The following is a 13,952-nucleotide window of genomic DNA, read 5'->3' as shown; positions in this document are numbered from 1 at the left end:
TGGGGAAGGTGGCTGAGCCAGTGGGTTTGTGGGGAAGGTGGCTGAGCGAGTGGGTTTGTGGGGAAGGTGGCTGAGCGAGTGGGTTTGTGGGGAAGCAGCGGCGGCCCCTATGGTGGAATAAGTACTCAGAGGAGAAATTATTACCTTGGCAGTGCCAACCACATCCTGACAACACATTTCAAAAAATGTAAATCCTGGCACATAAACTAAATTCTGTGTGAGTGGACCACGGGAGGAAGGCTTTGGGGAAAGATTCATGGGGGTGGGGGCTTTGGCAGGGGATTCACATGAGGTGGGGGGGTTTGACAGAAAATTCCTGCGGGGGGGAGGGAGGCTTTTGCAGGGGATTCATGTGAGGGGTTAAATCACATTGGGGCTCTTTGGGAGGTCATGAAGTGTTCAGCGGCTGGAAAATTTTGGGAAATCCTGTTCTAGAGAATCTGTTCTTTACTGAAGTTGGCTGAGTGATTGGACACCAAGGAGAACTCACTGCTCCTCTTTGAATGATGTTTTTGAGATCTTTTATGTCCGAGCAAGAGGGTCGACTGGGCCTCAGGTTACTCTCTTGGCCAAAGGACGGCACCTTGAACAATACAGCACTCCTGCAGTAGTTTGTGTTCAAACCTTTGAAATGGCACTTGAGCAACCTTCTGACTCAGAGGAGGGAGTGCTACTGCTGAGCCAAGGCTAACACTTAATAAAGGCTAAACTAATAAAACTACACTGCTTCAGTGCCTCAAATTATAATCATTCGTATTGTATCAATCTTGCTGATCAGTCAACTTAATCACAAAATCAACTTTTACATTGACATGGTTTAATTAATAATGTTAGACTTTGACTGTATCACTAGACAGACAGTTACAATGCTACATAAAACATATGGTGGAATTGATCTGATAATATACCCAACGCTCAGTTAGGTAATTTAAACTTGCCGTTACTGGACTTTGAGATAAGTGTATCTTGGATTCCAAAGGTGAAAGATTGAATACAAGTCAGACTGTAATTAGGTTCTGTAATTAGACAGTGAAAGGCTTTTACCAAGAGTAGATGCATGTAGATGCTCATTACAGCGATTATAGGCAACATAGTGCCAGAATTCACATAATTGTGCTTTCTACCTTTACAGTATCTAAAGATAATTAACACAGATATAGGTCAGGGCTGCTTTTTAAACATATTGTGCTTTTTGGATGAGTTGAAATTGTACTGTCACCTCCTGACACAGCCTAATCCAACTGCTCCCAGCACCCTCCAATCCTGCTCAATCCTGGAGTTTAGCACTAAAACCATTGAATTGATGTTGAGATTTAGGATTCCAAAAATGTCAAACCCTAAGCAGTTGCCATTGGGGAAAATCAATGGTCACATCACTATAGTACAAGAGCTTGGCCTTCCTTAAAGTAGTTATACCAAAAATGAGCATTAATCCTAATAGTTCAATGCCTTCAATTGAGTTCTTTATCACTAAACATTAACTGATGCTGGGAGGGTGAGATGAAGTAAGGTGGGAGGAAGGTCACGTGCAGTATGAACAGTGCATAGACATGTTGGGTTGAATGGCTTGTTTCATGTGCTGCAAATTCTATACAATTCTATGTAACGTGGGAAGTTTTGGGGGTTTGAACTATGTCATGAAGCGGAGGTTGATCCCCTCTCTGAGAACTAACACTTAACCACTCAAAGGGGGTTTCCTCGCCTCATAATCTGTTAAAAAGTGAGAGAAGTAGCACGATCTGCTCTTCAGCAACTTTTATTGGTCAAATCAAAATAACTACCTGACACTCTCTCTGTAAAATCAACAAGTAACACTTTATTTATCTAACCAGCAGTGAACAGATTAACTAAACTATTAACAAACCGAATAAAACACTGTTCTATTGGAATGCTGTTCAGATAAATACAATTCCCACTTGTTCGCAAAAAAAATAGAATTTTTAGCCACTCTCAAAATTTCAACCAAGTTTGTCGTCTTCCGGAATCTTCTGGTATCTTTGCTATTCAGATGAGGCTTTGAGCTAAAAGCTATTAGCTGTGGCAGAGAACAGTTGCTGTCTCTCTCTGGAGCTGAGAGCTGTCCCTTATACCCCTGATGACATACCAACATCCCCACAATAGGACTGGTTGTCAGGTTACCCAAACATCAAATCTAAATCTAATAGGCTGCTGGCAGGTCAGTGCCTAATTTAAATTGATTGGTTAAAATTCAAAAGCCTGTTCTGATTCAAATGCCTGAAGCCTGTTACTGAGGCAACCCTGTTGCTTGTCCTTTGAATAAATGTTTCAGTCTGAGTTCTCCAGTACAGAAAAAAACTACCTTTCAAAGGGACCGTGCATTTTAACACCTCTTAGCATTTTATAATTTTAAAAATAATTCTACAAACATCAACTTCGCAGCACTTTCAGCAGTTTTCCTAAAATTCTTTCTTGAGGCAAGTCCTACTTTGCTACGATAGAGGCCAAATAAGGGAGAATTTGCTGCAAGTGCCACAGTTTCTGACGACAGTGCCTCTGTCTTTCTTGGTCACAGCCAGTGCAGCAGGACTGGGAAGGTAAACTGCAGCACCTGGAGAAATCGTTTAAAAAAATATACCTTTATCTTCCAGATGCTAACAGATTGATTGTGTATTTTTCTGATTTATTTCAATATTTTAGGTTCACAGTATTTGTAAAATTTTCCTTAATCCTTCCTCAGTTAAGTCTTCCTGCTGTTATGTAACCAACAAGAAACCAAACTCAAACTGCTCCAGAATTAATTCACTGGACAGGAAAACAGTAAAGTCTCCTGTACTTCAGCCAGCTAAAGAGCGCAGGGTAGGAACACAAACAATTTAGTTTACAACTGCTTCTTGTTTAGCATAATATGCAGCTGCAGTTATTCAGGCTCTGAAAATTATAACTAATCTTTTTTGAAAATGTACAGTCTGCCATCCTGTGGCATTAAACAGAAATTATCCACCAGCACTGAAACACTGTTCAAATTCTAGACATATTTCCAGAGTTGAAAGTAACTGTAGACATTTTAAATTGGTATCTATATATATGTGGGGTGACGGGGATAGGGTGGGTTTGTTGTCGGTGCAGGGGTCAATGGACCGAATGGCCTCCTCCTGCACTGTAGAATTTTATGATTCTGTGATATGCAGCTTGGCAGCTAAGTTTGCAGTCAGTTTGACATTTGCAGTTGTACAGTAAGGCTAATAAAAGGACACATACTTTGGCACAATTACTGGTCCATCATTTTACACAAATGCTGGAGAAAAAACAGGCAATCACCCTGCGGATGGAGAAAAGAAAGGAACTTGTTTCTTTACAGTGCCTTTTGTAGCCTCAGGATGTCCCAAAGAACTTTGCAGCCAATGAAGTCCTGAAGTGTAGTCACTGTTGTAATGTAGGAAAAACACAACCAATTGATGCACAAGTTCCTGCAACCAGCAATGAGATAGTGGTATAGTTTGGGGCATTAATGTTGGCTCAGACACTGGGAAGAACTCCCCTGTTCCTTTTCGGAACAGTGCTGTGCATTCTTTCATGTCCATCTTAAGAGGACTGACAAGGCCTTGGTTAAAAATCTCATCCGAAAGATCACTTTGACTGTGTGGGGATTCCTTCAATACTGCAAATGCAGTTTAGACTTTGTGTTCAAGTGGGACTCAAGCCCACAAGCTTCTGACGTGGAGCCAAGAACACTGTATTCGAGAATAGGAGGAGGACACTCACAACCTCTTGATCAAAGGAAGCAGATATTCCTTACTAATGTGAAGATATTTGATTGGCTTTTAACATTTATGAAATGTATGCGTATATCGTTGCTGAAGTACAGTGACTTTCCATCTTTATCAGGTGGTAGCATACTCATGACTGAGTGCAGAACATTGTGGGTTCAAATCCAGTCCAGAGCACACACTCTAGGCTGACACTCTAGGGCAGGACTGAGAGCTGGAATATTAAACTGAGGGCTTGCAGTCCCTTTGCAATTGTATCCTTTGTGTTATATTGCCTCCTCGTTCTTCCTACTAAAATGAATCACTTCCACCTCTCTGCAGTAAACTTCATCTGCCACCTGTTCACCCAATCCATAAGCTTTTCTGTGTCCTCTTGAAATCTATCACTATCCTCCTCACAGTTCACAATATTTCCAAGATTGGATCATCCACAAATTTTGAAATTGTGGCCTGTATACCCAAGTCACAGTCATTGGCACACATCAAGAAAAGTGGTGGTCCCAATACCCACCATATGCCTTCCTCCAGGTCAAAAACAACTGTGCACCACCACACATGGATTCCTGTTACTCAACCAACTTTGTATCCATGCTGCCACTGGCCTGCTTATTCCATGGACTTTAACTTGCTGACCAGCCTGTTAGGCGGCACTTTATCAAAAGCATTTTGGAAATCCACGTATGCCACAATAAACACATTACATTCATGAACCCCAACCATCATCAAAAAACTCAAGCAAGCTAATTAAACACAATTTTCCCTCAATGAAACCATACTGGCTTTTACTAATTTATCCATACTTCTCCAAGTGACTGTTAATTTTGTCCCAATTATTGTTTCTAAAACCTCTCCCAAGGTTAAACCAATTGGCCTGTATTTTCTTATTGAATAACATTTATAATCTCCAATACTCTGGCACTAGCCTTGTTTCTAAGGAGGACTGGAAGACGAGGGCCAACACCTCTGCAATTTTTACCCTGACTTCCCTCAGTATCCTCAGATGCATCTGGATCTGGTCCAGGCAACTTGATAACTTTTAAGTACAGCCAGCCTACCTAATCCCTCCTTTTTTTTAAATGTTAATTTATTTGTGTCACAAGTAGGCTTACATGAACACTGCAATGAAGTTACTGTGAAAATCCCCTAGTTGCCACACTCCGGTGCCTATTCAGGTACACTGAGGGAGAATTTAGCATGGCCAATGCGCCTAACCAGCATGTCTTTCAGACTGTGGGAGGAAACCGGAGCACCCGGAAGAAACCCACGCAAACAAGGGGAGAACGTGCAGACTCCACACAGACAGTGACCCAACCCGGGAATCGAACCCGGGTCCCTTGCACTGTTAGCCACTGTGCCACCATGCCACCCCTTGATCAAGTTTTAGCCGATCCAGGACTCCATTACCTTCTTTTTCAATATGACTTTGGCAATACCTTCTTCCTTGGGGAAAGACAGATGCAAAGCACTCATTTATTACTTCAACCATGCCCTCTCTAGCTCCATCCCTTTCTGGTTTCTACTTGCCATATTCCTCCTTTTACTACCCATTTACTATTCGTATACTTGTTGAAGACTTTTGGATTTCTTTTTAGGTTAGCTGCCAGTCCCTTCTCATACACTCTCTTTTTTCACTTCCCTCCTGAACGTTCTATATTCAGCCTGGTATAAACAAAAGTTTTCAAAGAAAAAGAAGAGAGTGTTTTTTATAATATACTAATGATTTTTTCTTTCTTTGGTTGCTTGCAGCAAATTAACCCTGGAGGTTAACCCTGAGTTCTTGGAGAGTCCAATGCAATCCTGCATGACCCTACGTGTAACTTTACGAGTGAATTTAGATGGAGGTGCACTCAGTCCTGGTCTTCAAGTTAACCAAATAAGAAGTGCAGGAATCTGGCTGGTTTTTGATGGGGATGAAGGGGGGATCATTCAATAGAACCTACCTCAGCTAGGACTGCAGATTGGCCAGAACCAAACAGTGCACTGTTGCGAGAATCCATCCGCATAGGGGGCTCCAAGTAGAGGCCACAGGAGCCACAGAAACGAGCGTATGGATGGTTAGTTGCTCCGCACTTTAAGCAGCTCAGGTAGCTCATAGGGGGACCAGGCTAGAAGAAAAGAAAATTACATTTATTTAATATTGTCTATGTCCTCGTGATGTCCCAAAGCACTTCACAGCCAATAAAGTGCTCTGTGAGCTGTAGTCAATATTATAATCTAGGAAGTGTAGTGGCCAATTTGCACACAACACAAGTCCTCCAAACAAGTGTGACAATTTTAGTGATAGTACCATAGATCCAAAGAATCCCTACAGTGCATAAAGAAGCCATGTGGCCCATCAGGTCTGCACTGACCCTCCGAAGAACATCCCATCCAGGTCCTTCCTTCCACCTTATGCCCGTAAACGCGCACATTTACCATTGGCCAATCCACCTAACCTACACACCTTTGGAAACTAAGGGACAATTTAACATGGCCAATACACCTAACCCGCACATCTTTGGAGTGTGGGAGAAAACTCACGCAGACACAGGGAAAACGTGCAAACTCCACACAGTCACCAAAGGCCGGAATCAAACTTGGGTCCCTGGCGCTGTGAGGCAGCAGTGCTAACCACTGCGCCACCTAGTAGTTGAAGGACTAGGAAATCAGGGAAAAATCTTTTTCTCTATCTTTTTGAACTAGTGCCTTTGGATCGTTTACATTCACCTCAGAATGTGGACAGGGCCTCAGTTTAATGTTTCATATGAATTGACACCCCTGACAGTGTCACAAATATTTAAAAAAACTACAGTTGCTGAAGATCGGAAACAAAAACAGAAAATACTGTACCAGGAATGCTGAACCGGTTGGGCAGCATCTGTGAAGAGAGCACCTGACCATTTAGCAAAAGATGCAGGGGAAGAGTTTACCAGCGAGCGGTAATGACCTGGAACTTGCTGGATGTGAAAACAATCAACTGCTTCAAAAAGAAACCAGACGGGCACTTGATGGAAATAAACTTGGACTACAGGGACCTAGTGGGAGAGTGGGACTGACTGGAACTGGCATGGACTCAATGGACTGAATGGCCTCCTTTTTTTGCAGTAAATAACTCTATTTTGAGTGTTGCCTCCCTTAGTCAAGAACTATTCTGAGTAATGGGTCAACCACTGAAACACTGACAGAAGAAAGGCATGTTATAGAGAACAGGGATGGTGGTGGGCAATTACCCCTGGTCTCATTAAACCTCATACTGCCTGGTGATCAGCATATTCTAGCGTGCAGTTCACCAGGAAATATGCTGCTGACTGACTGCGAAACAGGGGGCCCAGCAGTGTGCGTGGCTACCGAATAGCTAATCTGTACTTCTTAAAGGGGAAGTTCACTTAGGCTACAGCAATTGCGGGAAAAGTATCCAGAAGGCTTTGCTGGAAGGAAGAGAACTATTAATGGGGCAGCAGCACCGAGAGAGGGCTCTCGGATACTTGGATGTGACACTGGAGGCCAGAAGAGGTCAGAAGGAAGAGAGAGGCCATATTTACACTGAGGGCAAGGGGGTTCTCAAGGCACACCTTGTGAAGGAACAGGAGCAGGAAGTCAATTCCAGAGTTAGGCCATGAGGATCTGGCTGTGGTGCCTGAGGAAATTCAATGATCTCACACGGATAATCAAGGTCAGTGACTGCATTTTCAAATTACATCTCCTACCACTGCTCCACTAACCTTTCACACTGTTCAATATATCACAGGCCCATCAGGAGTGTGGGCTGTGTCAGTGAAGATCTAAGTGCAGCATTTCCATTTTCAGGCTGATGCACTGGATTTTTGCCTATGTGAGTCCCGAGTACCTGTTGGGAGAAGGTGCCTGGCTTCCATTTGCACTTGGACTCAGAACAAGAACACAGAAGAGTCAGAGAGGGTGGAATGGGCACCTAAGATTGCCACAGCATTGTCTGCCGTCTTATGCAAGAGTGGATGGCTGACTCATCATCTAGTATTCCCTTCTCTTGCTTTAGGAAAGCCTTTTAACAACAACCTGCATTTATATAGTGTGTTTAATGTAGTGAAATGTCATTGCAAGGAGCTTCATGGGAGTGTTATCAGACAAATTTTGACACTGAGCCACATAAGGGCACGAGGGCAGGTGAAAGTTCTGATGGCAAGTCTATCTGTTTTGTTGCATACCTTGGCTCCACACCAGTCACAGAATCGAGCATTAGTGTTGTTAACCCGGCCACATTTGGAACATGCCAGCATCTTCCCTTCTCGACTTGGTAATGGCGGGTTGGAATCTCCATTAAAATGAGGCTGTTGTCGAAGGGGAGAAAAAAATTACTGTACCTACTAAATTCAGAAACAATTTCAGTGTAATGCAGAACAAAATGGTAACTGTTATTTCAATGTGGTTAACGGACCAACCTATATCACTTCTGTTCATATTTTTATTGCATAAACTTGGCTTCTTTGCCTTTGAGTTTAAAAGATTGAAGATTAATCTGAATGAGGTGTTTAAAATGGTAAAAAGGGTACAACAGGATAGAGGCAGAGAAACTACTTCCCACAAAAGGAGAATTTCGGACAAAGGGACATAACCTTAAAATTAGAATTAGGCCATTGAGGATAAAATGAAGGAAAACCTTTTCTCGTGCAAATAGTAGAAGCGTAGAATTTGGTGTGAATGTTGGTATAATTGGGGTTTTCAAGACCGAGGTTAATAGGATTTTGGTAAGGGCAAGGTATAGGCCATCCTTGACTTTACAACATTTGAGTTACGATGAACAGCGTTTCTGGCATTTATAATTTGACATCGTGTTTCAACTTTCCCACATTGGTTTTGACTTTACGACACTGCGCCAGTGGCATTTATACATGCGTATTAACGTTCCTGTTGCTGCTCCATCACACTTTGACAGTACTTGGTGCCTTTGTTTGTCCAAACCTATGTACAGTTGACTGTATAGTACTGGACAGTCATATCAGAACTTGCATTTCAATGTTTTTTATGTCAATAAAAAGGTTAATTTTGATATATTACTCGTCTATAATTTATTGAGTACAAGATTTAGGTTATTTTGGTGAAAATATTTCGGGTCTTGGTTCAGGAACCAATCCCCCATTTATAATATTGTTCTTATGGGGAAATCAGTTCTAAGTTAAGATGTTTCAATTTAAGACGCAGTTTTCGGGAACAAATTGTGTCGCAAGTCAGAGGACTGCCTGCACAAAGGGGAAATGGATTTTAAGGACCAGATCAGCCACGATCTAATTGAACAGTGGAGCAGAATCAAAGAGCTGAAAGATGTGCTCATTTTCCTTTGTTTGCATCTCATGAATGAAGCCAAAAGAATTTGGGTGCGATTTTCCCGGCCCACTGCACTGCTCGAGTAGCACAGCGGGACGGAAGATGTCACCCGGTGGTCAAAAACAGAAATCTCCCAGACGTTTTTTTGACGTAATCAGCATTTCCATCTATTTAGCGAGCTCGGGATGCAATGACCCCGGCTCACTAAAGTTTCTGATCTCACCGATGGAGGTCCACATCAGCGGGGATCACATATGGTCCCCAGCAATGGAGAACAGTGTGTAATGGCCTTGCTGGTTGGATCAGAGGCCATTGAGGTCCCCTAGAAGGTCAGGAATAGGGCGGGGTACCCCTTGGGCAGTGCCAGCCTGGCATCCTGGCACTGCCTACTGGGTACCCTAGCACTGCCAGCCTGGCACACTTGCACTATGCCAAGGGGGCAGGCCAGAGGGGATGGGGCCAGACAGGGGTGGAGCCATGTTGGGGGGTGGGGAAGGTAGGAGGGGAGGGAATGGAGGGAACAATGCATTGAGTGATGAGGGCCGATGTTGGGCCAGCCATGAGGAGGCCGGCCATTGTGGGTGGGGGGGGGTGGAAAAGAGTGCTGGTGAACTGGAGGGGGTGGGATGCCTAGGCCGGCGATGTCAGGAGTGGAGGGGGTCAGGAATCTAGCAATGCCCGAGATGGGGGCAGTGAAAGCATCTGTCAACTCATCTCCCAGTATACTGGCGCATGCACAATGGTCCCCTCATTACTCTGATGTCAGTCTCTCAGACAGGATTAGGCTCTCTCTCTCTCTTTCCGCCCCCCCCTCACCAGTGTAAATCCCCTGACAGCCTCTATGCTGCACAGAGTGCCGCAAATTCACTGTACTAAGCTCGCCCAAAAGACTGGCAGTAAAAGTTGCCATTCTCCTGCACCTTGGGCACTTAGTTTCTTTTTGGGGAAGCGGCGCCACATATTTTTGACTGAGGGTGCAAATTTATTTTTGTGTTTATTAAAGTTAGAGCATTTACGTTTTTACATCTGACACCCAAAATCTGTGTGAAATATTTTCAGCTAAGGTAGGGTCTAGTTAATAGAAAGGAGTGCTCCTCTGCTCTGTCCTAACAAATCTGACTTGATCAGCTACAGCCAAGTTCACTGTAATTCTCCAATATTATATTTTGTTTCACGTACCAGCCATTTTGTGGCACCTGGGTGAAACCCCAACTCAGTTCCATATTCTGAGCAATTTTATGTTATGTTCTTACGTCCATGGAACCGTACAGTGCTGAAGACCATTTGGCCCATTGTGCCTGTGCATCATAGATATTCTGTTATCCCACTTTCCAGCTTTATCCCTGTAGATCTACAACATTTTCATTCCCATGCTGCTTCATAGTGCCAGGGACCCGGGTTCGATTCCCAGCTTGGGTCACTGTGCACATTCTCCCCATGTCTGCATGGGTTTCCTCCGGGTGTTCTGGTTTCCTCCCACAGTCCAAAAACCATGCTGCTTTGGCCATGTTAAATTCTCCCTCAGAGTACCCAAACAGACACCGGAGTGTGGCGACTTCACTGCAGTGTTAATGTCTACTTGTGACAAATAAATAAAACTTTAACCCAACAATGCATCCCACAATTAATTTGTATTGTTGAATATAAAACAAGACTGGTCCTGATATATTACATAAATTTAAAATTTATACGCATTGGGGGGAAAATTATGATAGCTGCAAATGATAGCAGGTAGTTCTTTAAAAAAAACCTCACAATAACCTTTGTGTACATCAGATGATTAAGTGAAATTTTATTCAATTTCTTATGCTGTACTCAGTATTTAAATAATTATTTTCTTTTGTCTTCAAAATTTAAAGTAGCTTATACAGAGAATCCAATTTTATTTTTCTATTTATGACAGAATGTGTTGTGTTTGCAATGTGTTATCATTAGCCAATTGCAGCTGCTTGCTGCACACTGACAAGCTACTCTGAGTCATGTGCAAGATTCCTTTGCTAATGGTTGGCCTCTTGATCAAAGCTGTTGCTTCTCCTATGTCAAAGAGACGGGGGCCTTGCACTTGGCTAAATGCCCCAATCTGCCCTCTGTTCACCAGTTTGTGCTGAGTGAGATAGATCTTGACTCTCGACTCTGTAAATTGGGCGATAGCGAGTCAGCAGCACATTTGACACCTCACTACATTTTTACTTCCCACAAGCTTCAACGGAAGATGTGTAAAATGGATTGCTGACGTAATATCACCAATGTTACACCATCATAAAAGGTAAAGATGTACCTCAGCGTCCATAAGCTACTGAGAAGTGCTCTAGAAAGCACAGCTTTTTAAGCTGTCTGGCGAAGATCAATAAGTTCCAGAACAATGCTACCAAAGAGACATCTTCTATGATACATCTTTGACAACACAATTACAGTTAACTCTCCCTTCCCATGACTAGGAAGTGCAAAGCCCTGGGTGATTTCAAACAGACTTCAATGGCACACTTGGAGAACCACTATCTGGTGAAATATTTCTAGCTCTCAGCTAATTCCCATTTGCTATGCCAAACCCGAACTCAATTTGGCTCTTCCTAGAATCTATGGGATTCTTGTACAGCCTGTTGCTCCATAACAGTCAGACTGGCCCTACCTGAATTAGAAAGAAAAATGAAAGAATTGCATTTTTATTGCGCCTTCACACCCTCAGTCCCAAAGGACTTTACAACCAATGAGCAGCTTTGAAAGGTAGCCATTGTTGCAACATAGGAAACTGGGAAGGTACCCGGTACACACTGCAAGGCACCACAAACAGCAGTGTGATAATGAACAGATACTCTGGCTTTTGAGTGATGGTGGTTGAGGAATAATTATGGGTCAGGATACAGGGAAGAACTCCCTTGCTCTTCTTTAAAATACAGTAAGAAGTTTAACAACACCAGGTTAAAGTCCAACAGGTTTATTTGGTAGCAAAAGCCACACAAGCTTTCGGAGCTCTAAGCCCCTTCTTCAGGTGAGTGGGAATTCTGTTCACAAACAGAGCTTATAAAGACACAGACTCAATTTACATGAATAATGGTTGGAATGCGAATACTTACAACTAATCAAGTCTTTAAGAAACGAAACAATGTGAGTGGAGAGAGCATCGAGACAGGCTAAAAAGATGTGTATTGTCTCCAGACAAGACACTGTCTTTCGGATGAGGTCACTGTCTTGTCTTGTCTGGAGACAATACACATCTTTTTAGCCTGTCTCGATGCTCTCTCCACTCACATTGTTTCGTTTCTTAAAGACTTGATTAGTTGTAAGTATTCGCATTCCAACCATTATTCATGTAAATTGAGTCTGTGTCTTTATAAGCTCTGTTTGTGAACAGAATTCCCACTCACCTGAAGAAGGGGCTTAGAGCTCCGAAAGCTTGTGTGGCTTTTGCTACCAAATAAACCTGTTGGACTTTAACCTGGTGTTGTTAAACTTCTTACTGTGTTTACCCCAGTCCAACGCCGGCATCTCCACATCACTTCTTTAAAATACCAGGGGATCTTTTATATCAACTCTCAAGGGCAATGGAGCTTTAGTTTAGTCCTCATCCGAAAGGCAGCACTGACAGTGCAGCACTCTCTCAGCACTGCAGCAGGGAAAATTATAGGTTTCTCAATCCCATGCCAAAACTCATTGAACAGAATGGCAGTTACTTACTTTCAGTGATCCCGACAGCCTGGTCTCACAGGTTAGACAATGCTGGACATTAGCTGGATTGCCCGTTCCACAAGATCGACAGATAATCTTGTCCTATTTAAAAAGCATTTAATAACTTAATAGCCTTTGCTACATAAAAATGCACATATCAGATGTAGTAATGTCCAATGGACCATACCCCTGTACAAAGGAGGAACAATGTTCGTAAATTACCTCTCATGCCCAAGTAGAAAAATCTTCTAGTGTTAGTTCTCCATCCCCACTGATGTTGAAAATTACCCCTGGAAAAACCTCGCGCAGTAACATTATTGTTTTGCAAGGCGAGATATGCTCCCAAATATTTTTAAACATTATTTAAGAAATATGGCAATTCATTTATCATATGTATTAGTGACACTTATTGGCTGTACCAGAGAAACTTTTCATTTTGTTGGCCAAAATTCAGCGCGTTGAATTTTGTGATGCTTAATTGAAAAGTCAATGTCCAATGAATAATCTCCTTCAATCAATGTCATTGTTCCAAATCAGCAAGGCTTGCCTCGTGTGTCTAATTCTCACACGCCCAGCATAAATCATGTTATTTACCTTGAGACGGATGCTGGCCTCAGGCTTTAGTTGAGGCATTATAGGGGCCTCGCATACAATACATGTTGGCGTATTCAATGGGACCATGGTCTTGCATTCCACACAGAGCCCCATCTGTAAAACAACACAAGCATTTTCCTTATCATTCAGCATGGGTAGCATAATTCAACAAATTTGCTTTCTTCCTGTACACCCCTTTTGTCTAGGAGGCATTAAGATACTGTTCAAAGTGCCAGCTGCCTTCTTGGCTCACTGGCTCGCTGTAGGAACTCCACACAACTGAATCTATTCCCCACCTCCAATCCACATTAACGTATGTGAACTTTCCAGCAGAACTCTCAGATTAGTTGAAACTGATCTTTCTCTTTCTCAAATTCAGCCCCTAAACATGGAGGCCAAGTGTGAGTCATTGTTCAGTGGCAGTATTCCCACCTCTCAGTCACAAAGGTGGAAGATTCAGAGGACTAACCCACCCTACAGATTTGCATACAAAATCTAGGCTTCAATGCAGTACTGAGGAAGTGTTTCACTGTCAGAAGTGCCCTCTTTCAGATGAGACATCAAACCAGGACCCTGTTTAACCTAAAGTAAATGTAAAAGATTCCATGACACGATTCAAAAACAAGCTGGAGAGTTCTCTGTGTCCAACATCTATCCCTCAATCAACACCACCAATAAAGAAAG

The 13,952-nt window shown here is 42.8% G+C and overlaps 1 protein-coding gene across 2 annotated transcripts in view; it reads right to left on the bottom strand.

Annotated features, from left to right (window-relative positions):
* dzank1 (double zinc ribbon and ankyrin repeat domains 1) overlaps nucleotides 1–13,952 on the bottom strand; it is an 81,916-nt gene that overhangs the window by 41,566 nt on the left and 26,398 nt on the right. For both annotated transcript variants that reach the window (XM_078230151.1, XM_078230152.1), the window contains exons 9-12: nucleotides 13,269–13,382; nucleotides 12,684–12,776; nucleotides 7,892–8,014; nucleotides 5,669–5,833 (exon numbers count right to left, since the gene is read on the bottom strand). In XM_078230151.1, the coding sequence (XP_078086277.1) occupies nucleotides 5,669–5,833; nucleotides 7,892–8,014; nucleotides 12,684–12,776; nucleotides 13,269–13,382 (495 nt within the window). The remainder of the gene's footprint in view (nucleotides 1–5,668; nucleotides 5,834–7,891; nucleotides 8,015–12,683; nucleotides 12,777–13,268; nucleotides 13,383–13,952) is intronic.

Source organism: Mustelus asterias, chromosome 15 (assembly GCF_964213995.1).
Source record: "Mustelus asterias chromosome 15, sMusAst1.hap1.1, whole genome shotgun sequence".
NCBI lineage: Eukaryota > Metazoa > Chordata > Chondrichthyes > Carcharhiniformes > Triakidae > Mustelus > Mustelus asterias.
This window is presented reverse-complemented; position numbering and strand designations above follow the sequence as displayed.